Source organism: Pleuronectes platessa, chromosome 15 (assembly GCF_947347685.1).
Source record: "Pleuronectes platessa chromosome 15, fPlePla1.1, whole genome shotgun sequence".
Classification (NCBI taxonomy): domain Eukaryota; kingdom Metazoa; phylum Chordata; class Actinopteri; order Pleuronectiformes; family Pleuronectidae; genus Pleuronectes; species Pleuronectes platessa.
This window is the reverse complement of record NC_070640.1, coordinates 6,225,835-6,252,951: the sequence shown is the minus strand read 5'-3', so window position 1 is coordinate 6,252,951 and position 27,117 is coordinate 6,225,835. Positions and strand designations below refer to the sequence as shown.

The 27,117-nt window shown below is 42.2% G+C and overlaps 2 protein-coding genes across 4 annotated transcripts; one reads left to right on the top strand and one right to left on the bottom strand.

The window, feature by feature from the left end:
• Positions 1-650: 650 nt before the first annotated feature.
• On the bottom strand, positions 651-16,903 carry uspl1 (ubiquitin specific peptidase like 1). 2 transcript variants are annotated; one of them, XM_053441874.1, is made up of 9 exons: positions 15,235-15,391; positions 14,573-14,695; positions 13,550-14,480; positions 12,928-13,038; positions 8,277-8,406; positions 6,842-6,967; positions 5,343-5,503; positions 2,474-3,504; positions 651-2,323 (listed from the first exon to the last, which is right to left on the bottom strand). In XM_053441874.1, the coding sequence occupies exons 1-9, from the start codon at positions 15,352-15,354 to the stop codon at positions 1,559-1,561; spliced, it is 3,498 nt and encodes a 1,165-aa protein (XP_053297849.1). In that variant the 5' UTR covers positions 15,355-15,391; the 3' UTR covers positions 651-1,558. The 2 variants fall into 2 exon arrangements, 1 of the variants encoding a protein (XP_053297849.1); XR_008341916.1 differs by lacking the exons at positions 651-2,323; positions 2,474-3,504; positions 5,343-5,503; ... (1 more) ...; positions 8,277-8,406; positions 12,928-13,038 and adding an exon at positions 16,744-16,903 and having other exon boundaries at positions 14,455-14,480; positions 14,573-15,391.
• Positions 16,904-20,282: 3,379 nt separating this feature from the next.
• LOC128457208 (high mobility group-T protein) lies at positions 20,283-24,164 on the top strand. 2 transcript variants are annotated; one of them, XM_053441794.1, is made up of 5 exons: positions 20,283-20,418; positions 22,562-22,755; positions 22,926-23,071; positions 23,166-23,340; positions 23,477-24,164. In XM_053441794.1, exons 2-5 carry the CDS (start codon positions 22,609-22,611, stop codon positions 23,627-23,629), a joined length of 621 nt encoding a protein of 206 aa, XP_053297769.1. In that variant the 5' UTR covers positions 20,283-20,418; positions 22,562-22,608; the 3' UTR covers positions 23,630-24,164. The 2 variants fall into 2 exon arrangements, with proteins under 2 accessions (XP_053297769.1, XP_053297770.1); XM_053441795.1 differs by having other exon boundaries at positions 20,285-20,418; positions 22,593-22,755.
• Positions 24,165-27,117: the final 2,953 nt, after the last annotated feature.

The window sequence follows — 27,117 nt, the reverse complement described above, 5'->3', positions numbered from 1 at the left end:
TGTTTATGTGACCCTGACACAGATGACCACACTTTACGGAGTGACTGTCAAAATAATATGAATAATCAATAATACTACAGATTTATGTTTGAGCCGGGCCGCTCTGTGAAATATGTCACAATAAATGGGGTTCTAGGTTTAAGTATTTCTTTGTGTTATCTCTGCCTGCGGGTGCTCAGGTTTGCAGGTCAACTAGAGAAGAAGTAGATGTTTTTATAAAGAGTGTTTTTGAAATTGTATTGAGTGGAACAAACAAACATGTCTGGGATTTATCCGATTTTATAATATGATGATTTCTAGTGTGAGCACTGATTTCAACATGTCAAACACATGAGAACATCAAGATTGAGATTCTGTCTGACTGAATTCACCCTGTGACTTTTCTTTATTTCCCACATCTTCGGTTTCATCTTTCATTTACAATCTGTGTTTAATTCAGTTTTTATGTTTTCCTCAAATGAAGCTGCAGTCCCAGGTTGATCTTTACTAGAACTTCAAGAGTAAGGTACTTGGAATTGGATCAAAAGTATGATTCATAGATTCAACACATGTAGACACAGTAACGTTAATTCATAAAAACTCAATATTTAAATATTCTATCCAGAAAGGATTCAATGAAATGAATGCAAGTTTTCTTCAAAAAAAAAATCTCAATTTGTAAATATAGTATTTATTAAACGACACTAAAAAAAATGAAACTTCGTTCCCAAGAATTTTCAAGTAGTTTTTCAAGAATAACAAAACAAACAAACAAACAAACACGACGGCTTCATGCAGCCTCTTTCATACAGTTCACGCAAAATACAAAAGTGCCAAAGTTGGAGAAAACTCTTCAAGATGCCGTTAATAAACTTTGTTCAACAAACCATTGCAAACATTGACACATTCAAACTTCATGAAGTTTTTAGAAATGATCAAGGAAATATCAACATGTACATACAGCAATTTTATATTCAACCACTTTTACTGGCAGATAACATTTTCATGAGTTGAACTGACGTGTGAACGATCCGATACAAATTAATTTAATATAATTTGAATTCCTTATTGATGCGTTTAAGTGATGCAGGACTTTCGCCAGTTTCGTCACCGTTATGCAGCCAAACGTGTAGAATAGGAATTGGCTCGAGTTCGTATTTTAACAAGATGGTTTCCGAATATCCAATCAGATTTGTTCACTGCCACTACACAAATAATAAACTTTACAGTTGTTTCGATGAACAGTTTAAATCACTTTGCCGTGCGTGGTCTTGATAATAGCGTCACTAATTGTCAACCATAATGTACAGGATGTCTGTAGTGTGGGAGGGAGGATCAAGACCAAACCAAACGAGCTAGAGAAAGAACGACAATAAAGACTTGGATAAGATGTTCATTAGCAATTGATCTTAACACATCTTGGGTTCTCACCAAATCGTTACTGGCTGCACACACCCATCCCTCCTGATAGATGAGGTGCAGATAATTAAATAAGAACATTTTGCATAATTTTCTCAGAACAGGAAGTCAGTGTAGAAGTTATCTGTGCAGCAGAAGAAAAAAACCATTTCACCACAGTTTACACGAACAGATCGAGTGCACTCAGAGCCTCGCTCTCCAGCTCCGTCGGCCCTTGAGTCACAGCCTGAGAAAGAAACTCGTCCATAAAGCTTTCAGTGTCGGCCCCGTTCATAAAAGCATTTGCTTGCGACACTGCCCCACCAGCATTAACCCCGTAGTCCAACTGGTTGATTCCATTCTGGCCTTTGGCGAGCATCTCGAGGAAGTCGGTGCTGTCTGGCGATAGGTTGCTGGCTGTGGTTGCGGGCGAGAGCAGATCTGAGAGGAAGTCGTCGCAGGTGGAGCCGTCATACGTACTGGAGGTAACCGTGTTGGGAGAGGTCAGGTCCGTGCTGTCCGGTCGGAGGCTCGCTCCACGCGGATCACCCAGCATTTGATTCAGCTTGGCGAGCTTCTTCTTCTTCGCTTTCAGTTTCTTCAGCAGCTTGTAGCGGAGGGCGTCCGTGTCACTAAGATCCGGAGGAACCTTGGACGACTGGCCTCTGGAGGAGATCGCAGGGTGCCCGTTCTTTTTGGGTGTAGGGACGATTGTAGCAGACACCAATGTTGTGTTCATCAGTGACACTTGGGAGAGAGAAGTGATGGGTGAAAACGGCATTGATTTCCCACAGGGAGGGGCGGGGGACGCCCGTGGACTTGGTGCGTTAGAGCTCTGGTTGCCAAATCCGCCGTACATTTCTGCAGCTTTCAGAGGGAGACTGTCACTCTCCTCTAGTCTGAGCTGTAGTTTGGGGACGAATCCTCCAGGAGTCTGCTGCTGTCTCTTCACAGGGATAGGGGTGGGGACAGAGCGAGGGGTGGGGACAGAGTGAGAGGTGGGGAGAGAGCGAGGGGTGGGGACAGAGCGAGGGGTGGGGACAGGGCGAGGGGTGGGGACAGAGCGAGGGGTGGGGACAGGGCGAGGGGTGGGGACAGGGCGAGGGCTGGGGACAGAGCGAGGGGTGGGAGTGGGCTTCACTTGTGTGGCCAAGGCGGGTGGTAAGATGGGGGTGAATTTGTCCTCGGACTTGGTCGCAAGGTGTTTGCTGAGCAGGAAGGACCAGCGGGAGTGCGGAACCAGTACTGATTGCTTTATGAGACTGTTCTGACTGGTACCAGTAGAAAACGAGGGGGATGTGGTAGTTTGAATCGGTGGCGTTTCCTCCTGAGCTGCAGCGGCCTCGGGAGGAAACGCTTCTTCAGAGGGCTCAGACATCACAGGTGGTGGAACAGGTGGAGCTGCTCTTGATGAAGCGGTTTTGGTATCTTTCCGTCTACCGACAGCTTTAGCTTTGCCTCTGGCCGCTGCTCTGCCTCTGGCCGCTGCTCTGCCTCGTCCTCTCCTGGCGGCGCCCGGCACAAATGTGGGATCGCTCGTCGAGCTATCCCCAGCCTCCCTGTCGGGGGTGGGGGGAGGACCATCATCGGGGGCGTGACACATCTCACCACCCATCACAGTGGAGGAGCTGTCCGGTGACGCATCGAGCGTCTCATTCTTACAGGGGTCGCTCAAACCCTGACTTCTCCTGTCGTCATCTACAGTCGTCTCTGAACCCGTCTCTAACTCCACCAGTGTGAGGGTGATGATGTCGTTATGGCTGAGGCCCTCGAAGGTGTCGAGCAGCGTCGTGGAGCCGATGGATGTGTCGGCCGGAATGCTCGTGTCCATGATGCTGCTGCAGTCTTCTGAGAGCACAGAGATAATGTCAGTGTCGTGATGTGCGAGGAGAGACTGGTCGGGGGAGCAGACCAACACCTCCTCTGCTGCTGGGACGTTTACAGTGGGGATCATCTCAGTGCTCGATAGGGGAGAGTCAGTAAACGTGCTGGAGGGAGAACAGAGACGAGGCTCTTTCTCCTCCTCCACTTCCCAAAAGACGATGTGCATCTCCTGGGCAGCGACCGGGAGCTTCTGATGGGTCTTACATTCTGGATGTTTCAAGTCATCGTATTCCAGCCATGAGCCTGTGAAGGGCAGGAACACAGTTAGAAAAGAATCAGCATGCGTAACCAAAACAATCTCTTGGGCCAGCAGCGTTTCTAAATGTGTTTGTTTCAGCAGCTCTAAAACTTGGGAGTAACACGGACTTCCGGCGGATCTGTAGCAGAATTGAGCCTCAAACTCAAGGTTATTTGCCAACTTGAGTTTATTCAACTAGTCTAACTTTTTCTTGTCGATGTGAGTGGTTCGGTCAGTTTTGATCTAAGCTTCAGATTTGTCAGATAGCTCTTATAACAAATATAATAGTAGCTTATTTCGAAAAATATTTGGTTTAACTACTACACCAAGAGACATTTTGAATAACTTAACCGATTTTTAATTAAAATCTAATGTAGAAAGCCTAATCAAATGTAGTTTTAAAATCTTACCTGACGAGTTAAGAATACTAATTGTGTATAAGTGACAGTGCATCAAGATCTTCAGGGCTGCAAAGGTTAACATTACATTTACTGTCCAGCAGAATGTGCTGTTGAGAAACTACATCGAGAAGAATTCAATGATTAACCTTCATGCCTAAGTGTTCCTGGTTTCATACCACAAGTAAAATGTAGGTTCGAGTTTGACATACGGAAGCACAGAAAGAAAATGGTTCCCTGGCATTTTATTTCATTGATTCACGAAAATGTATTATATTACATCTTCTGACTATAAGGCAAAGTAACTTATTTATAATGAAAGTTGCTCTCTTGCAAACAAACCAGCCGCCTGTGCTGTAAAGCGAGTTCAACATATTTATTTTAAATACCTGCCTTCACCGAGCGGAACACTTGCCTCAGTTCACCCTGCATTTTATTGTGTTGCTCTTAATTACAGCTGCTGAACAAAGTGCTGAATGTGACACCAGAAGAAACGCTGAGAGCGGCAGGTCTATCGGGTTCAAGTGACAACCAAAGGCAATTTTTTCAACAGAATGATCTCATATCTAGAAACAGAAATGATCTCCAGTCACGAAAGTAAGGGTATTATTATCAGTATGGCAATTTCATCAAATTGCTGATCATGTGAGCATTATTGAGCTTTAGTCTGAATGCGTAACCGACTCAGATACAAAAAGTTAAAAGTAACAACAGATAAGAGAAGAAAAGTCTGATGAGGTCAATCTGATGGAAATGTCAGCTTATGAGGATAAGGTGAACCAAGGAGAGAAGAACCCTGCAGAAATTCATTTTTATTTTAACAGTGCGTGAACCACTTGTCTAATAAAAGACATTTAGATCCTATTATCATATCATCGTCATATTTATATATATATATTTTAAATGTTGATATTCTATTTTATTCTATTTTATACTATTTCTATTTTATTTTTTTGGGTTGTAATTACTTGAGCATTGCTAGAAGAGAGCCTGTGACTCAAGCATTTCATTGCCAGCGACTGCTTAATGTTATTGTTGTGCATTTGACAATAAAAATCTTGAATCTGGAAGTGATAAAAGTTGTGTATTTGTACAGTGTGATAAAATCACCCTGTTTGTTAGAAGCTCTTCTTTAAGAGTGGACACACAGAAAGCGTTTAAGAGCAAAACAATTAACCTGATCCACAAAACTATCTATTGCTTTTACTCATTTGACCCTCTTCGGTTCCTATAGGTCTGATCTGGTCTTGTTGACTTGTTTTGATCTGATCCTCAGAAGTCGAACCTGCTCACCCGCTCCGGAGCAAGGTAGGTGTGTAGCATAAGTTACCAGCGTGACATACACGGTACAGGCCTAAGCCAGGTAAACCAGTTATTGATTACATCTTACACTGGTAAAATGAAGGTAATGAACAGATGAAGAGAAGCGGCCACAAGATACCCACCGTCAGAACGACTAATCCAGGTGACAAAGTGCTTCAGTCGATGGTTGTACTGGATGACAGTGGTGACCGAGTAGCGTCTCCCTTTGAAGGCGAAGCTGTACATTCTGACGTCACTGTCGGGGAGCCCCTCGACAAAGTGCAGCATAAACACTGGAGGCACACTAAACAAAACACAAAGCAGAAGTCTGGTTAAGTGGATGTAAGGTGTGAGTTTCTTTAAATACTTTACAAACACTGTTGAAACGAAAGCTACGGCACCTGTACGGTTGTTCTCACTCCTCCCAATACACATTCAATGTGTTACTACTGGAGTGTGTTGGATTATAAGACAGCAACATTTAATATCTAATTGTGATCATGACATTTACAAATTTTTAGGAGACAATTCAACAGTGATTACTTGCCCTGGCAGTTAGTTACTGTCACTTTAGACAGACAATTAAAGTGTATTGGTTAATTTGTGGTGCAGGTATGGAAGCACTGGTTCTTTATCCCGTCATTTTCTTTCTAACTTTCCAATCACACAACTGACTCTTCTGAGGATAATCTATTTTACCTCCATGGAGTTAGAACTTATTCAGTAGTTTTACTGTTTGTTTACACAGTAACAACAACGTGTAATTTTGTCCTGAGTTTCAACATCTACAGTGTAATCATCTCCTAAAAGGTACAGTTGTGGGTTAAAGTGTGTGCACCGGCTAAATTACATGTTTTGTTGATAATTGTGGTGAAAATAACTGACTACGACCGACGCAGAAAACACATTCGCTGCGTTGCTTTTTATATCACCACGTATAAAAGTAGAAGAGACCGCCCCTGATAGAAATAGAGATTTTCTCTCATTCCTGACTCTGCTCGCTCTTTTTCTCCCGCGCTGACACATGCACTCTCACACACACAATCAGTGGGATCGGACACATGTGTAAACTCAGACTGGGTATAATGTACAAGGAGCTGGAGGAGATGACGGGGCACACTTGGTTTCGCTCGATAGGGTTGAATGACAGCAACAGAGAGGAGCAGAAAATACTGACTGAGCCAGAGGGGGGGAGAGTATACAAATTAGCCTGTATGTCGACAAAATGTGTATGAAAAGACCAAATTATGACTCCAATACGATTCTTTCCCAAGCTTGTTGATCAGTATATCCATGATCACTATATCATTGTAATGTTTTCTGTGAAAAGAAGTAGTAGTAATTTTTTCTTTCTATGGAGGGGGCCGCCTCGCAATTCTCCAAGTATGAAAAACACTGTTTCAGTTACCAGGTGCAGCACAATGAGTGTAAAAAACAGCAGAGGTTGCACACGCAATGTACACACACGTATATGCTCGAGAGCAATGAAAACAAACAAACATAAAAAAAGACACAAAACCAAAATGCAGTGGTCTTAATTTTCAACTTGGTATATATACAGGATGCATCTTAAATCAATATAAAACCTGTGAATTCCCATAGGGTTATTCATTTTAAATTTAATAAAACAAAGAAGTCTCACCTCTCCAGTATCATCGTCCTCCTCTGCTTCTTTCTGCAGCAAAAATTGCACGGAGCCAGATGAACTGCATGAAGTGGTTTCCAATCGGGCACAATGTTCGTGAAGGAGGGAAGAGTTTTCATGAGCCTGAAAAGTACAGCATGAATTATATTTAGGATTTAAATAAGATAGCAATTTAGAGATAGATGCAAGGACAACTGTATTGCAAGGTTTTTACAGATTAATACTATTTTCTGAACAATGTGGTGTCAAGGCTGTGTAGTCGTAGCATCTATGATACAAAGGTTCCATGTTGAACTTGTATTATCGGAGGACCTTCTGCTGAGTTTTCACCCCCGTCTGTTGGTTTGTTTGTCAGATTTGACAAAAAACCCTGAACGTATTTCCATGTAACTTGGTTGAACGATGCAGTTTGGGCCAGGGAAGAGTTCTTTACATTTGGGCGAGGATCCGGACAGAGGTGTGGATTACAAGACTTTTTCTTTCTCCACTGTTTTTAACATTTGGAGATAGTTATTTGTCATAAGACATGAAATACAAAACTTAATAAGTGTGCTGTTAAAACTGAACAATGTAGTTTTGTCTTATGTTCCTAAAAGAAGAGTAGGTTGTCTGCGATCTGCAGCTGAAAGACAAACATTGTCTCTGTGAAACTGTCCTCCAGCTTAATGCTCAAACATTTAAGCCTTTTTATCAACTGGCTGAATAACAGAACATTATTGAACCACAATTATCCTAATAAATTGTCATTTATCACCTAAAAAAGCTAAATATTCACATGACGGTTTGCTTTTTCCTCCTCTGTCTGATATAGCTGTGCATAGCCTTGAGTTTTGTACTATTTGCAAAACAAGAATCTGAAGACATTACCTTGGGCCCTGGGAAACTGTGATGGACATGTATCACCATTTTCGCCTCACAAGGTTGCTTAGTTTATACAGCTGTTACAGAATCATGATAGACTTGTGGTAGTATAATATTATCAAGACAGGACCAGGCAGCGTTCCCCTGGAGAGAATAATCTACCACTAGAGGCTCTGTGCACTTCAGGACATGTTTTTCAAAAGGCTTCATTGAATATGCTTTTCTTTCTCTCCAGACATGTCGCTAATAACCAGAGATTAATGAGGGTTTTAAGCCATTATTAGAGATTAATCAACAATCCACAGTTCACAGTCACTTGTGAATAAATGAGCTGAAACCAAACAGGTTTTTTTAACAAAGAATTTAGACCAACTTGTTTTCAATGATTCAGTCATTCGTTCATTTTCTAATTCCAAACAAACAGTGACGGACGTATTTCTTCCCGCCATGATTTCTTTCAATCTCACCACTAACTCCTGGATTTGAAAGCTCTAGGGCAAGTTTCCAAATCACGTAAAGACAAAGCTCTTCAGTGAATCGAGTGAAAATATGGAATATGATCATCACCTACCTTTCTGAGGAAGCTGCTCCACATGCACTGCACTTGAACTCCCACCGAAAGGTCGCCTGGAAGAGAGGCTCCGCCCAGGAGTCCAATGAGAGCAGAAGCGGCACGGCAAACACCGGACTCTCTTTCTGACCTGAAATCCAAAACATACAGCGGTTGGATAATAATATCAACATCTTCCACTTTCAAATCATCAGTGGACGAGATGGGGTTCAGAGTTTAGAGATTACGTGGGTTTGCACACATGAAAATTAAAAGTATGTCTCTTTGACTATATGTAAACATCATCCCCCTCCTTCTGTATTTTTGATATTCAAAGAGTGACACAGCCCTCGTATGGTCTCCCGCTTCCATCTAGGGCAGGGGTGGGCAATTCAGTTTACCAAGGGGCCACATGAGAAACATGGACCGTTGTGGAGGGCCGGACCGATAAGCTGAACTCAATTCTACTCATATTAATTTGATAAGCTTCTACAGGTAAGAGTAAATGTAATGGTTAGGCAATGAAAAAGTGAGGCAGGCAAAGTAATAACGCCAACATTATATCACACTTTAATCAACACTTACAAGAACAATTGTGAACAAAATATGCACATTTTTTGGAGTATTTCAAAGATCAGCTTTAAATTAACTTTATACAAAGGTCTATTACTATTTGCATATAGTGTAATCACCCCATTTGCTGGTTTCCTGTTTTTTTTTCTTGTTCAGTGAGAGAAATCTAGGTTGTTTTGGGCATGAACAAGTGCACTGAAGTCAGGTTGATTATCGGAGGTGGATATGTGAAGGACAGCTGATCATCAGTGAGAGAGGATCTGTATCTGTATCTGTTAAACTTCATCACAGAAAAAGTTTGTTCACATATGTAAGTAGATCCAAAGAGTAACCAACATCTTCTGAGCAAGAAATCATGTGCATTTCAATTTCAACTATTTTGAAGTCTTGAGATCTTCTTGAAAACTCACCATGCAGTGCCCCTAACATGGACGAGTACCTGCAGAGGTGATCAACTGATGGTGTGGCTTCTTTCAGTGTTGACATGTGGTTGAGAATGTTACCCTCCAACTGGCTTGAAAGAAACTGCAACTTTCTCATGAAAGTCTCACCAGGCTGTACATTTCATCTGCAAATAGGCCCTTGCCTTGCAGCTTGATATTTATCTCATTCATTAATGCAGTGATATCAACAGCAAATGCAAGATCTGCCATCCAGTCTGCATCTGAGAGCTCACGGATGTCCTTGCCTTTCTTTTCACAAAACTCTTGAATCTCTGCTCTCAGGTCCCATACTGTTTTAAGCGCTTTGCCCAGACTGAGCCATCTGACAGCTGTGTGGTATCCTATGTCTCCATGTTCAGTCTCAAGCTCCTCCAAGAGTGCAACAAACTGTCTGAGATTCAATGGTCTTGCCCTAATATATACTAATATACTAATACTAATATAGTAACAACATCAGTCACATGATTCATTTTTAGCACTGACTTACACAACACCTCCTGATGTATAATACAATGCAAAAATAGCTATTTAATTTCTGGGGTAATTTCCCTCACTTTATCTTGCATCCGCTTCAAAAATCCGACACTTGTCCCTGTCAGATTTTGACAGCCATCGGTTGTAACACCTGCCAGTTTGGGCCATTTGAGTCCCAGCTTGTCCAAGCATGCAGTTACCTCCGTGAACAAATCACTCCCAGTCGTTCGCATTGCTGCCTGCTCCTCCGTAATCTCAAAGTCTTTCGTAATCCCACGCACAAAGATGAGTAACTGGGCTATGTCGCAAAAAAAATAAAAACTTGTTGCTTCTGCAGCTTAGCTAACAAAGCTTCCTATGTCCGTGCACGTTCTCCATCGGTCAAGTTTTTGTAAGTCTCTCAGTGCTTTGTCTCGTAATGGGGGTTCAATTTGTAATCCTTAAAAGCAGCGATCTTTTCTCAGCCAACTAAGCACACGGCTTTCCCTTTGACTTCAGTATATAAATTCTTAGCAGTCCATGTCTTGTTTAAAACTCTACATTCTGTATCGAACCGCTCTTTTCTTAACGTGGGCTGACATTTTTGCGGACTAATGGCTAACTCACATCTCTCCTAAACTCCGTTCGCCAACACATCATCCGCTCGCGGGCATTCAGGATGTAAGTCAGGTAAAAAAGTTGAAAAAAGGCACCTTCAAAATAAAAGATATGTAGCAGGCAGCCAAAAGGCTGCCTGCGGCCCGGGGGCCGTACAATGCCCAGGTCTGATCTAGGGATTCAGCAGTGAGGCAATTAGGGCTGTAGTTGTTTGAAGATCTTATATTTTGTGATTACATCTGAATTTTGCATGTGATTCAATTTCGCAGCTGCAATATGGCAAAAATAAAAACCCGACTAGTGAATTGTATATTTCTTTTTTTCACAGTTAACTGTTTGGCAAAAAAAGTGGCATCAGGGTTTATGAAATCTAACATTCGTGAACAGAAGGCTTGAGGGGCCTTGGGAGCATTGTGTTGTGGAGTTTGAAAAGCATTTGCTCAGACAGCTCTTCCTTGCTCACAGTAGCTCAGCACTGTTTGCATGTTGCTGCTGATCTAGTGCTGGTTTCAAATTAGTGCTGGTGACTTCACCAACAGAGTGCAAAGAAATGTTTTCTTTCTTTATCTTGATTAGTGTCTTTGCATCAATCAACGGTTCTCCATCTGTCCGGGAGAGCCTGTTCTAGATTCTCTTACCTCAGAAAGGAAAATATGTATCCATGAAATTGATTTAAAAAGAATGAGCTTCACCAGATCAATGGCGGATTTTAGAAATCAAAGTTTTTTCGTTTAATCGATGCAGTATAGCATGGAAAGACATAAAACTGTGAAATGATCACTCTGCTTCATTAAACAATCTCCACACCAGAGAGAAAGGACAAGAAAACAATGAGGAAGTGGGGGCTCAACGAATCACTAGGATCTTTTCTCTGGCTTTTCTGGTCATGTTTTCTAAAAATGTACAGTATCCTGAGCAGAACAAGAGCCCACTGCAAGACATAAACCTCCTGTGACACATACTCGCTCACGATGCTTCTGTGAGCAGCAGTATTCCTGACACCAACACTATGGTTGTGTTACGTTTTAACTAACACACACATGAATTGGAAAAAAGGTTGAGGTTATGTTTTCGCCCCTGTCCATTTGTTGTTTGTTTATGTTTAGGCAGGATTACGCAAAAACTACTACACTGATTTCCTTGAAACCGGGTGGAGGGATGGGACATGGGCCAAGAAAGAACTCATACGATTTTGGTATAGAACCGAGCAAAAAGCAGGCAAATTACTATCATATTTTTTTTTAATCTCTTACTTAAAAATATTAATGTATTTTTTAACATTTCAAGCAACTTTTTGGGGAATAATTCAGGAATCTTGACAGAAAAACAAAATCAGGCATACTTAGAGAACTGATGGTTCTTGCAACATTTATTAAAGTCACATTTAATGCTTTTTAAGACCCCATTAAACTATTAATAAGCTTAAGAAGATATCGGAATAACAACATTGAGTGAGGGTATCATTGTAACACCTCCTGACAGCGTGCTCAAAATATGAGGGCATTGGAAGAAAGGTTTTAACTTTACACCCACTCCTGGCATGTTCTTTTTGTTCTTAACATCCTGTTCAATTAAAATTATTGTTATTACCATTGTTGCTGTTGTTGTTACTATTATATCATTATAAGTCTGTTGTTTATTAGTTGGTTTTTCACGTTATGTCTTGTTTGCCAATGAAGCTTAATTGACTTGAACATAAAACCTATTTTCGATCACATGATTATCATGTTATGCTAAATTCAAGTGCTCTTATTTCCTTTACATTCACCTCACCACTACACAAGAAAGTCCTGATTTGCCACGGCGGGCAAGCGAGATAACCACAGGCAACCACCAGAAGTGCCCAGGTAAAGCAAGTGTCCATGAAAGCTAGCCAGCAGCATTCGTCAGCTAACTTGCAACAGGCAGATCTCCTGTGTTAGGGTTGTTTTCTCTAAAACTACAGTACAGCCTCAAGGAATATAAATAATACATCACTGCGTCTGACTGATTCACAACGTTTCTTCCTTGAATTTGTGTCGTTCACAGACTACAACTGACATGGGGAGATATTACTGTGGCATTCCAGGGCTCATTGCAGTTCCATAGCTGACCAGTGACTTTCAAGACTGGGAATTGTGTGGCGCTGTAACTTGCTCTTCCCACATGAACACATAACATTCAGCGCAGAAGGAAGCAACGCCAGTGTTTTGCGATCAGAAGCTGTAAAGACATTTTTAGAACACTGCGTTTTTCCCCATCAGCCTTAAAAGCACTGCCTGCTAATTTAATAATTTGCCACAAATTTAATAATTTGCAGCATAAGACCTTCATTTTTGTAATTTAAATTTAAGGTAGCCTGATCTACGAGTTTGTGTAATTTGGTGAGGCTTTACGGAATTTAAGGGGACTCTTGGGCCTTGGGGGAAGTATGTGCTCTACTGGATGCCACTGTTTTTGAAAAGTCTTCAACTACCTGGAATTACCACAGAAAGTCAGTGGAAACAGACAATAACTAGGATTGCGTAAACCCATTTGTCGAATTGATTTGTTTTTTGTTTGGCTGCTGCCTCACATCATTGTACAGTTTCAGTGAATGAGCTTACCCAGCTTGCAGTGCAGCTTTGGCTGCAGCAGTTTGAAGATCGACATCCTGAGACTGTGTAGATCTTCACTGGCCGTTTGCAGCACATGATTTGACACCCTCACCACACCATCTAGACAGAGAGCAGATTCCGATAGGTTAACTTCACGTAAAGCATCACATTGTATTAAAATAATTACACAAAAGCAACTAGCAAAAGAAACAATTAACCATTGTGTTAACAAGTAATTCCTTCAGTTTCTCGATGTATCCGCCTCTCAAACATCTGCTGCCATCTCATTGAAATCACCAATACAATGGAGACGAGTCATGTTGATGCATGTAATAGTTCAATGTTTTTAACAGCAAAAAAAGAAAGATTACAATGAAATGGCAGAATAAACCTCAGAGGTAGATATGTTCAAATCAGAGCAACTCAAACCAAAATAAACTGCCAGGAAAGATTTAGGACTGTCCCTTTTAATCGAAATTAGCAGATTCTGTTTAGTAATTTTTCAAAAACAAGAACTATATAAGCAAATAGGAAATAGTGACTAGTTTTATGATGGTTGTAAATGCAGCAAGACAAAAAAAGCTTCAGTGACACGACACACAGGTACGGTGTAGGTCATCGTTAAACGTACCACTGTTGGTCTGTTGATGGACTTGAACAGCAGCACAAATGTCCTCATATTCTCTCATCAGCTGCCAGACAGATGATCGCTGAGGCTCGTCTCGAGGTTTACACTTTCCCAAGCTCTTACAGTTTACCAGAGCAGCAAGCAGCGAGTCCAGCCAACACAGTTTGTCCCTGTTCCGCCAGAAAAGATGATTTGGAACCAATACAAGCTTCTTTGAGGTAGGAGAAATATCCGGAGATTCTAATTTAATGTCTGCTATGTCCTTGATGACGGCGGCTGTCAGGGATTTCTGCTCCGTTCCTGCAGACTGCTCCTTGAGCTGAAGTGATGGACCATTGATTTCAGTTGAATAAATGCCCCCATTTGTGGAGTTGGACTGATTAGTGACCAGACTGCACCGTCTGTTCAGCACCTCAGGGTGAATCTTCACCTGCTGGGAGTCATCCTCTGCCTCTGACATACCGAGATCCCCACAACGATCCCCAGCAGCAGTCAACACGGCTCCTGATGAGCTCGGCAGGTGTCCAGCCGAGGCAGAGCATCCAGGAGGAGTAAAACCTTCTGTACAGGCAGCACTGTCTGTTTCCATCTCCAGAACAACATCCTCAACCTGCAGCGATGCCCCCACTGTCTCTGCAGCTGGACGATCAAAGACCCCGGTGTATCCATTAACTTTTTCACCATCTGCCTCGGGTCCCGCATGTTGGCCATTACTGACAGCACAGCGCTCTGCTTGGCGGTAAAGCGTGTCAGTACCATTTGGTGTCCCAAAACTACCAAGTTCACTTGATCGGTGGCGTTTGGGGGATGGTATAATCAGCTCTTCTTCTTCCAGTGGCAAGGGAGTTTTTCTTTTGTTCCCAACCGTGGGCTCCACAGGAACCAATCTAGCCAAAACATCCTCCAAGGAGTGACTGACCAGAGGGAAGAGGCACTGTGTGGGGCATGGAAACAGAAAGGTTAACTCAAAAGACACGGTACCTTGCTGATTAGTGGAACGTGTGTTACAGCTGTGATTGGATGTACCTGTGGGTTTGTGCAGAGGGTGATTGACTCCTGGAGGTTGATGCGGTAGGAGCGCAGAGCGAAGGTTAAGCCCTTTGAAGTGCACCAGGGACAATGTTCCAGTGATGCAGCTCTTTCCTGAACCTTTGGTTAAAAAGTGAAGTGACAAAAACATTGTTTTGGTTGAGTCTGACGTGAAAAAAAAAACCCTACTGTCAAAACATATTCATCGTTTTATTCTTCCAATAACATTTACATATTTATTTGTACAATTGCATCAGTGAATTAGGAAGGTCTTACTTGGTTTACCTTGCAGAAGTGGAGAAAACAAGTTCATTTAAGACCAGCTTAAAGTGACTATCAGGTAAGGAATGTGTTTGCAATTTTGTTGTTTTCGTGACTTCAGATTTCTGCTCATCATTGTGTGATTTTAAATTTTTCAGAATGAGCAGATGTCAAATAATTTTTCTTTCAAATTAACACCTTTAGAATAATCATGTTTCATATCATTGGAGGCTTTAAGCCTGCCCAAGTACTTTCGCCTTTTACTTTCAAAGATTTCCGTTAGAGTTTGTTTCCTTTGGTTAAATTTGGTTTGGGACTGCCAAGTCACAGTGTTTTTCAAATGTAATTCAGCTTTGCGCAAGTGACCACTGCTAGAAGAAAGCATGAGCTGTACTGACTTTTCCCAAATACCCTGCCAGTGGTGAGGCCAAAGCCCCCAAACCAGTGTCTTCACCAGTCATTGGCAAACCTCTGCTGCTCTTCTGGTCCAAAGCCATCCGATACCAGTCAACAATCATTACTATGTCATTGCCACCTGGTACGATTCTGAGGGAGCTGTGGGGAAAAAAACAGCATCACATGGCGCATGTTAGTTAAAGTTTAAGTTATGAAATTTACAAGATAAAGCTCTTCACCTTCAGGTGGGAACATAAAACAATCGAAATTGTAGACCAAGATTATTCTTTTACTTAATCTTATACAGTGGAGACTCTCCTTTTTTTTTTTTACATCTGCTTATATTGCAGGACATGTTGCAAATCAACGGGCTACAAGATGCAGGGCAGTATTATCACATTTGCAAAATGTTGGGATAGAATTCATGACGTACCTTGATTTGACAGGTATTCAGCAAAGGGGCCATTCCCAACTGGTTAATATTAATATGTTTAACAAAGGGTTTCTTGTTTGAATTTCCTGACAGTACATTTTTTCATTACATAAACCAAACTAAAGCTGAATCAGTCTTATACAAAAGGTGTGTAATAAAGTCTTTACCTTTGCAATGGTTTATAAATTGCAATTACATAAACGTATAATTAGGCACTGATTCAACTGTATGACGGATTTGGTGCTGTTGAACTGTACTGCATTACACAGATGTGTTTTCAGCCTACCCTCAGAGATATGAAGAGGTGGGAAATAATAAAAACACCTGTCAGTATAATGTAATACAATTCATCAGAATACATTCAAAATCATCAATCACACACCTCTCTAAAACAGTTTCGACAAAAACTGGACATCATAACAGGTTGACTGCTGAACTTGTTTGAGCTTGGTGGTTCCAAATCAACTTCAAATTGAGAGTATATGATGATCACAAATGTGTGTATATGATAAAAAAAGTATTATTCATACTGATTTTAAATTACAAGATATTAATGAGACTCATCCTAGTAACACAAGTCCCCTGAAGGATCAAAAAGTGCAAGATGTCACACACGTGGGATCATTCGGGCGGATATTTACTCTGGAAGCACAATAATGAAAGCACGACTACGACTACAGCTCAAGTGGCTGTAACCGGTGTAAACAGCACTGACAACATATGAATGCATAACGAGTACACGTGAGGGCTCTAACTGTATGATTTATGAAGAGACGCTTGCAGGTCACAATGGAGAGCGAGGCAACCAGTGTCCTCACACATGCTGTCAACGCAGCCTAAACTACAGAGAAAGAGAATCCAATAGAGTGCAAATCGCAGATTTCTCAGGTTCAGTTTAATGTATTATAGTTATAAATAAACTTGACTCCAATCTATCCATTAAAAAGCCTCCACGCATCAAACTCTGAGTCCCTGCAGCTAGCGACTAGCATGCTAACATGTTAGCTTAAACCGCGCGTCACTTTCAGCCGCCGCCGACCTACTTCCTACACTTTTAGTGAATTAGTATCATACGTACCGATTCTAGAGTCTATATTATAAGAGCTGTGTCGGTGCTGGTCGGTGAAATCCTTCCACACATGTCTGTATGTTTCAGTCCCAGCCGGCGCGGCAAGTCCATGTGCATCGTTTTGTCAGTTTCGTGTTGCAAACGTTCTGCTTCCGACGCACCGGGCGGTTGTGCATCGGCCTTTGTCTTCCCCCCCTCGGATCGTGCCAGACGGATGGTTCCGCTCAGCCCCACGCGGTCGCTCGGGAGAACTGCAGCAGCCTGGGCTCTTATTGTTCAGGATGGAGCTGCCGTGAAACCAGAGCAAACCGGTGCGAACGCGTGGACGTGGTTTGAGCCACATTATCTTTATCTCCATTGCTTATTAACAGCAGCTCGGAATATTAACTACTGGGTCTATGGTTGAGATCCATATTTTTTAGAAAAGGAGAATAGTTTGTCCAGGAATAGTCACTATTATGTCTTTTATTCGACGTTATTATTATGTATTTTTTAGAGATGAATTATAAACTTTACATAATAGGTTTCTGAAAGTGAACTAAACTATATAAGCAGCTTTAAAAGTAACCTGAAAATAACGTTGTTTCATAGTTTTTGTTTTGGCTATCTATTAATCAAAAATTCTAATAAATCTGTATTGTCATCATTCTCAGGTGCAATGAAATTGTAAGAGGAATATCTCTATGTGGTGTACGTGTAAAAAAATATTGAAATATATGAAAACATAATTTGTTTATAATAAGCTAATAATTAATTAATCAATTAATAATTATTCAGTATGTTTTACACATACCCTTTAACTATAGTAGAAGAACCTAATAAAGAGCAAAAATTGTCATAATTTAAAGTCAGTTGTGTAATTTTGTACCTAAATATGTATTGTACCTATACTGTCTTTGGCTGTGGGATAAGTGGAGGGGTGGAGCTGGTTTGATGGGGATGGCTGTGTGGGGGGGATACATATGTCCCTGGCTCTGGTTTTATAATACTGCCCCAGCTCTGACACCTCCTGCTCCTGTACCCCCCCCCCCCCCCCCCACCCCCCCAGCCCACACATGCATAGACATTCTTGCGCACACGTTATCTCCACCCAATCCTGCCTCTTGCATGTGCCCTCCTCTCCCATATAAGCCCCTCCTGGATCTGCTGCTCTCCTGTCCTCTATTTTCCTCTTGATGACAAAATGAATTTGCATATCTTTCCCAGGGAGCACTCATTAGAATGCATAAACCGGCCGCCTCCATCGGCTCCAGCTTTCTGCCTGCCGTGGCATCTCCTGGTGCAAAAATGAGACACAGACAGGCAGCATCACAAGCAGACATGTGGCCTGAGTCTGGGTTGTGATTGGCATTTAGAATCAGTTCACCCTTCCCATTCTTAATTCAGGGATAAGAATAAACTCTGTGTCAGCCATTTTCTTTGTTTCCTTACGTGCTGCCGAGCAGAGGCCTTTTTATTAAATACCAATTTCCTTATTAAAATGTTCAGAGAGATAATTAACCAATGTCAAGCACATACAGGATTATCCCCTGTAGGTATATGACTGTATTCTGCAAGTCATAATGAACATGGACATTTTCTTGATCGTAGCACCCCACCCCCTACCACTGCATTTCTACAGACAAGACAAGACAAGCCTTTCAGATGATTACATTACCTCCACTTTGAGCAAAGTGTGCAAGTCGTCTTGAAAAATGTATTTCTATTGGCTTCAAATCATTTAGCAGATTTGTTTTGTGGGCCCGGCCTGGCCAAAGAATCATCAATTGTTCTTAAGCTTGGCCTAATGGTGGCGCTAGTGCTCGGGTCACTGGGTCACAGAAATCGGAATGGCACCTGAAATATGAATCTACACAGATTCATATTTTCTTTATGTGGATAAGTGATAATATGATAATGATGATAATAATGATAAATAGATGTAACCCCCTGCTTCGATATATCCGCAGCAAACGTTTTAATGTCGGTATTAGTTACATATCAGTAAACACCGTAACGACACAGTTAATATGCAAGACGCACTCATTCAAAAAAATTGGCACCTTATCCTGGTGAAAGATCAAGGTCACAGGGTCATTAAGGTCATTAGGTGTGTTTGAATAGCATAAATGTGCAATATCTGTCATCGATCAAATAAACAAACACAATCTCCTGACACCTCTTGGTACAGGTATAGTAAGCTGAATTATTCACAGTGAAATAAGGTTAAAGAGACATTGTTGAATTAACACAAGATTTGCATGAGAGATACAAATTTGCAAAAAACTAGGAACACCTTGTGTGATGAGACGTATTCATCACGTATTCGTTACACATCAGGAACAACAGCCTTTAAAAATAAAAAAATACATATGAAATTGTGTGAAAGCCCTATTCTGTTTATATAGCCTATTATAGCTGGAGACAGTGATTTTTGAAATTAATGCTTTTCTCATTGTTGTCATTTTCCTATTTGAGTATATTGTAATTTAGTGCTTCAACCATTTGACTGCACTGCAAAGTGCCTAGGGTTAAACATTGAAATAAATCTGCATTGAGACTATGATACAGACATTTTTATCATTGGGACCCGTACATTTATATCTATGGAAACAGACCTGGAAACAGAACCGGACTCTTTGCCACTAACAAATTAATTCCTGTGGGATTAAATTATTATGTTGCCTATTAACTGCTTTATCTTTGTCTTAAACCGAACAGTGCAGCCCTTAGATCATATTGATCTGTGTTTTAACTCTCTCACTAACATCCTGCAATCAGCTACACGATTCCAATCAACTATATGAAGCCCCATAGGAATGAGGCACAAAAACGTATTGTGCAGAGAAACATGGAAAATAATATATATATTAAATACCTTTATCATGGGTCTGATTATCATAATGGGGACTTCAGACTCATATGTAAACAACCACAGCACCAAGTAAACATGAGTTTTAATGACACAGATAATCAAGAGATAGTAAGAGAATTTAAAGAACATATCATCTTAACCAGGGTGAATTTTTATTTTTTCCAGCAATGTGTTGAAAATTAAAATGATGCACTTAGCACAGCAATCAAAGGGACACATGATTAGCTGGGTTCATATCGTGCTGTCACTCCAACGCGCAGCTCAGACCCTCAACACCTCCCATCCCAGCGCGAGAAACGCGTGAAGTTCTCCTCACGCACTTTAGGTATAATTGTGCAAATAAGCTCACGTGGGCTGCAGAGGAACGCACGATGGAGGTGGTCGTTGGGGGGGAATGAGCATGAGGAGAGAGGGGGGTTGGCCCGTGCATTGGGATCGGACGGCGCCTTGCAGCCCGTTTCCGATCCCCCGTCTCATTCACTGAACTCCTCCGCTGTACACTGCGCTCGACGTAGTGAAGTGAATACTATGGCGAACACCCTGCACTACTACCAGCAGCTCCCCGCACGCCGCGCACCGCTGTTTTCGTATCCACGCGCCTCGCAAAACTTGGGTGACGTTTCACAAAAGGCGGCCAATCGGAGCGCGTCTTCTATTAGGACAATGAAAAGCCGGCGGCCAATCGCAGCCGCGGCAGACCGGGCGCCGGCCAATCGCGCGCGGGCCCCGTCGAGAGTAATGTTAGCGAGCTGAAGACTGAAGACATTGCGTATCGCTGCTCCCTCATACACAGCCATTGCAGAGCACTGAGATCCAGAGACTGTCCCTCGGTGAGTATCACTCAGCCACACTCAAACTGTTCGGAATCGGGTAAAAATCATGTAAAAAGCCATTGTTAACATCTGTGCGTGTTAACCACAATTGAAATTAAGACATTTAGTCGCTTGTGTATTTTTTCTATGTGCAAAACCGTGTAAAAAAGACAACAACAACTAAAAAGAAAATGAAATAGCCGGCGCCTGGCAGCTGACGTCTCTGTGCCTGGGAGTGAGGGGCAGACGCTTTGTAAGGGGAAAAAAAAATGGGCAAGAAAATAATATTAACCTTGAGCGAATTCGACGAAAACACTCGATTCTGCCAAATAGAATTAATTCTGTGGGTTGTCGTCGTGGTGTGTGTTGAAAGTCAAGGCGAGTCGAACGGTGGTTATCGCGTAAAAAATCCGTAATGTCGAGCGGACGAACGCTGTTAGCGACAATGGTAGAAGATCCCCGTTAGCTAGCCATTGCAGTGCATTGCGAGGCTGAATGACTGTCATGCGTGGAGCAGCGAGCGTGCGGCTCCCGGGGAAAGAGGCAGAAAATTCGGGGAAACACGGGAAAAAGAGAGGACGTGTCAAGGCGCACACGTCCGTGGGTTTGTCGGCTTGAACTCAGCCGAGAAGACGGTGGAAAAATTGCCTCACGAGCTGCGCTTTAACTGTAATGGCTGACTGTATTCGCATAGGAAACAGGGCAGCGAGGCAAATGGGAAGCCAGCGACAGAGGCGCAGTTCACTTCAACTTTTTCCAACCGGCTTTTCTAGCGAAGCGAACGCGCAACTGTGGCATCTAACGACGGCAAAAAAAAGCCCAGCCTTCCCTTGTTCCAACGGCACCATCGCGGGATTTTTCCGCCGCTGACAAGGGCTTTAAATCGGTCTCCGAAGTGAAGTGGTCGCCGCGGTCGCTCTGCCCTCTATTGCATGCAGTGCAATGGCTGTGCGCTGACACAAAGAGAAGGAGCCATATTCTCCATGTTAGTGGATGAAGACGAGCGGCCATTAGGAGCTCATAGAAACCAAGTCTGTGGCTCAGCCCGCTCATAGACACAGCGCAGACCCAATGTATTACTATACAAGGCGGCCAGTGCAATAGAAATGCATCGGGGGAAATATTTTGCCAGGATCGCCGGCTTTTCGAGCATATCTTCCGTGTTGCAAAGCGAACTGCGGGGCGGGCGGAGACATTTGAGGGGGACTTTCTTTCATGAGGAAGGCATTCTCACAAAATGGAAGAAGAAATATTGCTGTCGTTGTTGACCTCCTTTTCCTCAACGAGAGCCTATGCGCCATTACTACTTCGCTCGACGCAGCTTTACTTGGGGACTTGCTGTAGCGTTTCATGGGCGAATATAGAGGAAATATAACGCGTTTTAAAACGCATTTTTAAAACAGTTCGGATTTTTTCCCAGAATGACAGAGATGGAAGACATGGAGGAAATGAGTGTTAGATCGCATCCAGACGCAGTTTTTGGTGTTTTACTTTACAATAAATACGTCTTTTGTGTGTTTTGTCTCTTTTTTGTGTAAAAGTTGTTTTTTCACGAAAACACGAACACGAATGGTACGAGTTGTTCCCCGAAGCCCTATTCTTTATACACATGATATTTATATATGGTGATTAATTTTATTTTTCATTTTTTTTTGCAAAAACACGAGTCATGGTTTCTGAGGCCAGTGAGTTCACGGTGAAGAGTCCCACACAGGACTGAGCTTTAGTTCATATTTTACTTAAAGACAACTTTTAAGGTTACATGTGGAAGTGTGAAAAATATTAACGGACTAACACAACGAGAAGAAATCTCGGTACAGTGAGTTTAATGTGGAATGACAGCTTACGGGTCGCATCATGAAATGAAGAAAGTGATTTTCAATTTTCGTTGATTTTTTTTATTTTTTATAACGGGATTTGCCAACTGGTTCCAGTTTGACAGCAAGGAGGGCGGGTCACTCTGACAGCTCTGTCAGTACTAGTGGTGAATGGAGAGAAATAAAGGCGTGATCGTTGTGTTGGAATGAAGTATGGGTGAACTTAAAGTAATACATACGTATCTTAATATTATCTCATCAATCTTTTTAATTTTAAGATTTAAAGAGATAATTAATAATAAAACAAATTGTAAAATGATAATAATTTTTCATTATCTGTGCAGTTGTGCATAGACCGTTTTTACTTGCTTGCAGATAAACTACCATAAGGATGGGGAAGGATCCAACCAAGCCCAAGGGGAAGATGTCCTCCTATGCATACTTTGTGCAGACCTGTCGGGAGGAGCACAAGAAGAAGCACCCTGAAGCTTCCGTTAACTTTTCCGAGTTCTCCAAGAAGTGCTCTGAGCGATGGAAGGTGAGAAAAGGAATTTCCGATTATGGCCGTTGGATCATTGTAAAGCTCTTAATAACAGTCAAATTGTGCAATAAGAAAGATTATGAAGCACCATCTCGGGGGAATCTTGAGGGTAAAAAAAATGTGTAGCCACAAATTCAACAATGTGCTAATAATCTCTCTGTTTTCAGACAATGTCTGCCAAGGAGAAGGGCAAGTTTGAGGACCTGGCCCGCGGCGACAAGGCCCGTTATGAGAGAGAGATGATGAGCTATGTGCCAGTCAGGGGAGGAAAGCAGAAGAAGTTCAAGGACCCCAATGCCCCCAAGAGACCCCCGTAAGTACTGCATGTCTCTCTGCAGAATAAAACAAATATAATATACTTGTGTTGTAAAGGGATAATATGAAAACTGTTTCCGTTTTCCCCCCAGATCTGCCTTCTTCATCTTTTGCGCGGACTTCCGCCCTAAGGTGAAAGGAGAGACCCCTGGTCTTACCATTGGTGATGTTGCCAAGAGGCTGGGTGAGATGTGGAACGGCACCGCTGCAGAGGACAAGCAGCCCTACGAAAAGAAGGCTGCTAAACTGAAGGAGAAGTATGAGAAGGTAAAGAAACAACTCACCTATCGTAGCACACTTTAACAATGAATTCACGTTGGACTGCTCTTCCTCATCAAGACTCAATTACAATGACTGTTAAGAGCCAACGTTTGTTCAATATCTTGTCTTTTCTAAATCGCAGGATATCGCTGCATACCGCGCTAAGGGCAAACCAGGCAGCGCAGCGCCAGGAAAAGCCCCGGCCAAGGCTGAGAAGAAGGTTGTAAATGATGATGATGATGATGATGAAGAGGACGAGGAAGACGACGATGATGATGATGATGATGACGAGTAGATTGAGAGTGACATATATATAGTGGTCATGTTCTTGTTTATAAAGCATTTAACCCCCTTGTACACACTTCACTTACTGAAAGAAAATACGTTAGTATCCAAGGGGTAAAAAAACAACAAAAAAGGCTGTGTATATCAGTTGTTTTTATGCTGTACAGTTTTTTTCTCCTTTTTGTATAGTTAACACTACACAAGTATTGTGTCTGTATCTTTCTGCCAGTCTTATTTTTCCAGTGGTAGTTCCTTGGCCACTATCCTGCCTGGTACAGTGTAAAGGAGTGAGCTTACAGTATTTACCCTAGCTAGCGGTGCACAGCACATAAAAAAATCATTCTGAGTTAGAGCTGAGTGTTTATTCTTTTTCTCCTCTTTCCTGTGTGTTTTTATTTTGAAATGACGTTATCAAGATTGACGTATCACGGTTGTTTTACTGATCTTTATGTACCTCTGTAATAGCATAAATAAGAAAAAAAACGCCTTGTTTATTGTTGAAAATTAAATTGCTTCTGATGTCAATAAACTTTTTTTTAAATAAATCGTTTTGTACGGTGTGACGAAAAAGAACCAATGCCCTGCACAGTTTATCCGGCAGGTTTGCCTGTTTTAATTTGAAATGGTTGTGTGTATTCTGATGATCGTGTGAGGTATGACTCATCACCACAACTGTTTATGTATCCTGTGTTTCCATCTCTGCTGTGGTCATATGCAAAGGGGGCTGTAAGTAGACGCTCCGCTGGAGGTACACTACAAGTTGTGGCACTGTTGTCAGCGCTGGATGCCAGCATGCATCACTGACTCTCCCTGTTCTATTTAGATACAGCTGCTTCATCCCTCACGTACACTCTAGGTCCCTTTCAGGGTAGGGGGAAATAAATAAATAAATAATACCATTTATATAATAAGGATTATGTGCTTTGAAAAAACCCTGTGACATAAGAAAATGGCTGGTGTGTACAAACCACTACGGCTCAGCTAAAAGGCACACACCGACAAACTGTACATGCATATGGGAGAGAGCTCATTCAGTTTCTGGGGGTCACCAACTCTGGGCCTGTATCCAAGTATTCCTAGAAACGAGTAGAGCAGCGCAGGCATGTCTCTGATCCACGGTGTAAATTACAGGATGTGTCTCCTCTGCTCGGCCTCTGCTCTGAGCAGAGGCCTCCAGACCCGGTCCCGGTGTGGAGACCGGGGACAGGGGACAGGCAGCTGACTCCTGCACTGCTCGGATACAGCCCAGCGAGTCCATGAAGGTGACGTAGCCCCCCTGCTACCCCCGATCAGTGCTCACCCTCACTAGCGTTCCAGAGCAAAATTACAGCCATGGTGAAAACACAGAGAAACCCCCTCAACCGTTGGTTCATATCATCGATCCTGAAACGCAGAAAGGCTGTGAGGATTACCAACGTGAGGCAAACACACAGTTGCCAAAACATGTGACAGCTGCAAGCTGCTGTCACTTCTGATTATCCCCGTCCCCACTGTTCCATGTTTGCAGCACGGCCTCCGCCACTCACAGCACACTGAAGGAGAGCGGTTGTTTGCACACATCCACAGTGTGTTGGCCAACAGCTCGTCCTGTCCACACTGTGTCAGTGGATCGGACTGCGGAGAGGCAGGATGGGGGAAACTATGCAGAAACAGTTGCAGCGCCTCGTGGCTGCTCTCAGCTGTTGATCAGTGTCTGTGTGGGCCTGCACAGGCCACAAGTGCGCATACAGTGTAGCAGCTTTAGCTACACAGCCACTGTTAATCCCAGCCACCTGGTGTCCACTGTACATACTGCATTCAATGTGCGGTCTCAGGCTGACACCTAGAGGCTGCATCCCTGCACCTGCAGCTATAGTGTGGAGAGTTGAGAGTCAGCCTTAAGTTTAGATACACAGATAGGTTAGAATATAAACTTCTGATCAAACTTATTTTATCTTTATATGCTCGGGAGGTCTCTGAAGCCTTTTGACAGAAGGTCCAGTACAAAACTAAATCCCCTAGTAGAGCACATCTGATCACCAAGGCCCAAACAGGCCCTTTAAATTCAACCAAGCTCGACAAATTACAAACAATCATAGATAGCCCTATTTCTCAATGTTAAAGAAAGAAATAAAAAACATTGTGGATTCGCTCCTTTTTTGCAAATCAGTTGAGGAGATTCTGCACAATGTTACTCACAAACAAGCAAACAGGGTTGAAAACATAACCTCCGTGAACCAAGAAAGCTGCTGCTCTTTCAGTTTGTTAAATGAGAACAATACAAATAATCATGTTACATTATATGAGGTGGTAGCCTATAGGAACTAACTGACACTGTAACTGTCACTGTCATCATCTTTAGTCTTTAACTGTCTATGACATAGGATTGATCTGATATACTTTGCAAAATATCTCACACCAGAAGTTTCCATTTCAGCGGATTTCCTATTATTTAATCCCTATTTGTGTCATATTATACCTTAAAAGTACATCAGACTGTGCATATGCCATGTTAGTTGTTCATTGGGTTGGTTTACTTTGGTTGGCTTTGTGCCAAGAAATGCATCTCTCGACATTCCATGTTATCAGTGCTGGAGCTCTGCCATGTTTCTAACACAAATACAGTTTCACTAAGAATCAAGGGAAGTAGAAAACAACTCTACTCTTCATAAAGTTTATTGATGAATAATTGTGATGCTCAGCACTGAACTTATTGAAATCACGTTTTTAGGGGGACATAGATTGAGGTTAAATTCAAAATAAAATCTGTTGTTAAATCATGGTTAACACCAAACATTATAACTGTTTGAGATATTCCCTCTTCCTGCGACTTCTATATAGCATTTATCCTCTGAGGGCCATGAGGGTGAGAGGCAGGGGCGTTTCTAGGTTTGAAAGAAAGGGGGGGCTTAGCCCCTAAGGATGCTGAATGTTTGCGCCCGCAAAAATTCAGCATCCTTAGGGGCTAAAAGAAGTAGGAGTTCAATCTTGCCTTCTATTTTTCTTCCACAGATGGCGACATAATTCTGAAGACCCAAGCCTCCCCTGTGTTTACGGATGACGATGTCACCTTGTGTTATCAGCATCAGAGCGGCAAACACAAACAAACCAGCTTCTTTAAAAACAGAGCATTGATTGACTCTAACAGTTCGTCCGGTTCAGACCGAGTCGTAAAGATGACTCTTAAGAATGTGACACGGGAAGATGAAGGCTTCTACAGGTGTGCGTCAGACAGCTGCAGAGTCCAGAGAGCTGGTTATCAGTGAGACCGGACAGAGGTCAGCTGAACATCATCACTCTGCTGTGTGTTCTATAGAAGTGGATCAGTGTCACATATCAACTGTTGTTTCTTTTAGGAAACTTCACATCAGTTAGGCCTCATTGATAGACCATGTTAGCTACCAATTGGTTGCATTTTGCATTAATAGATCACTACAAACAGTACACGTCTTCTTAAATAGACCTAAAATCAACTTTAGACAGAAAGATGTTAAGAATCTCCAGTACTAAGAATCTAAA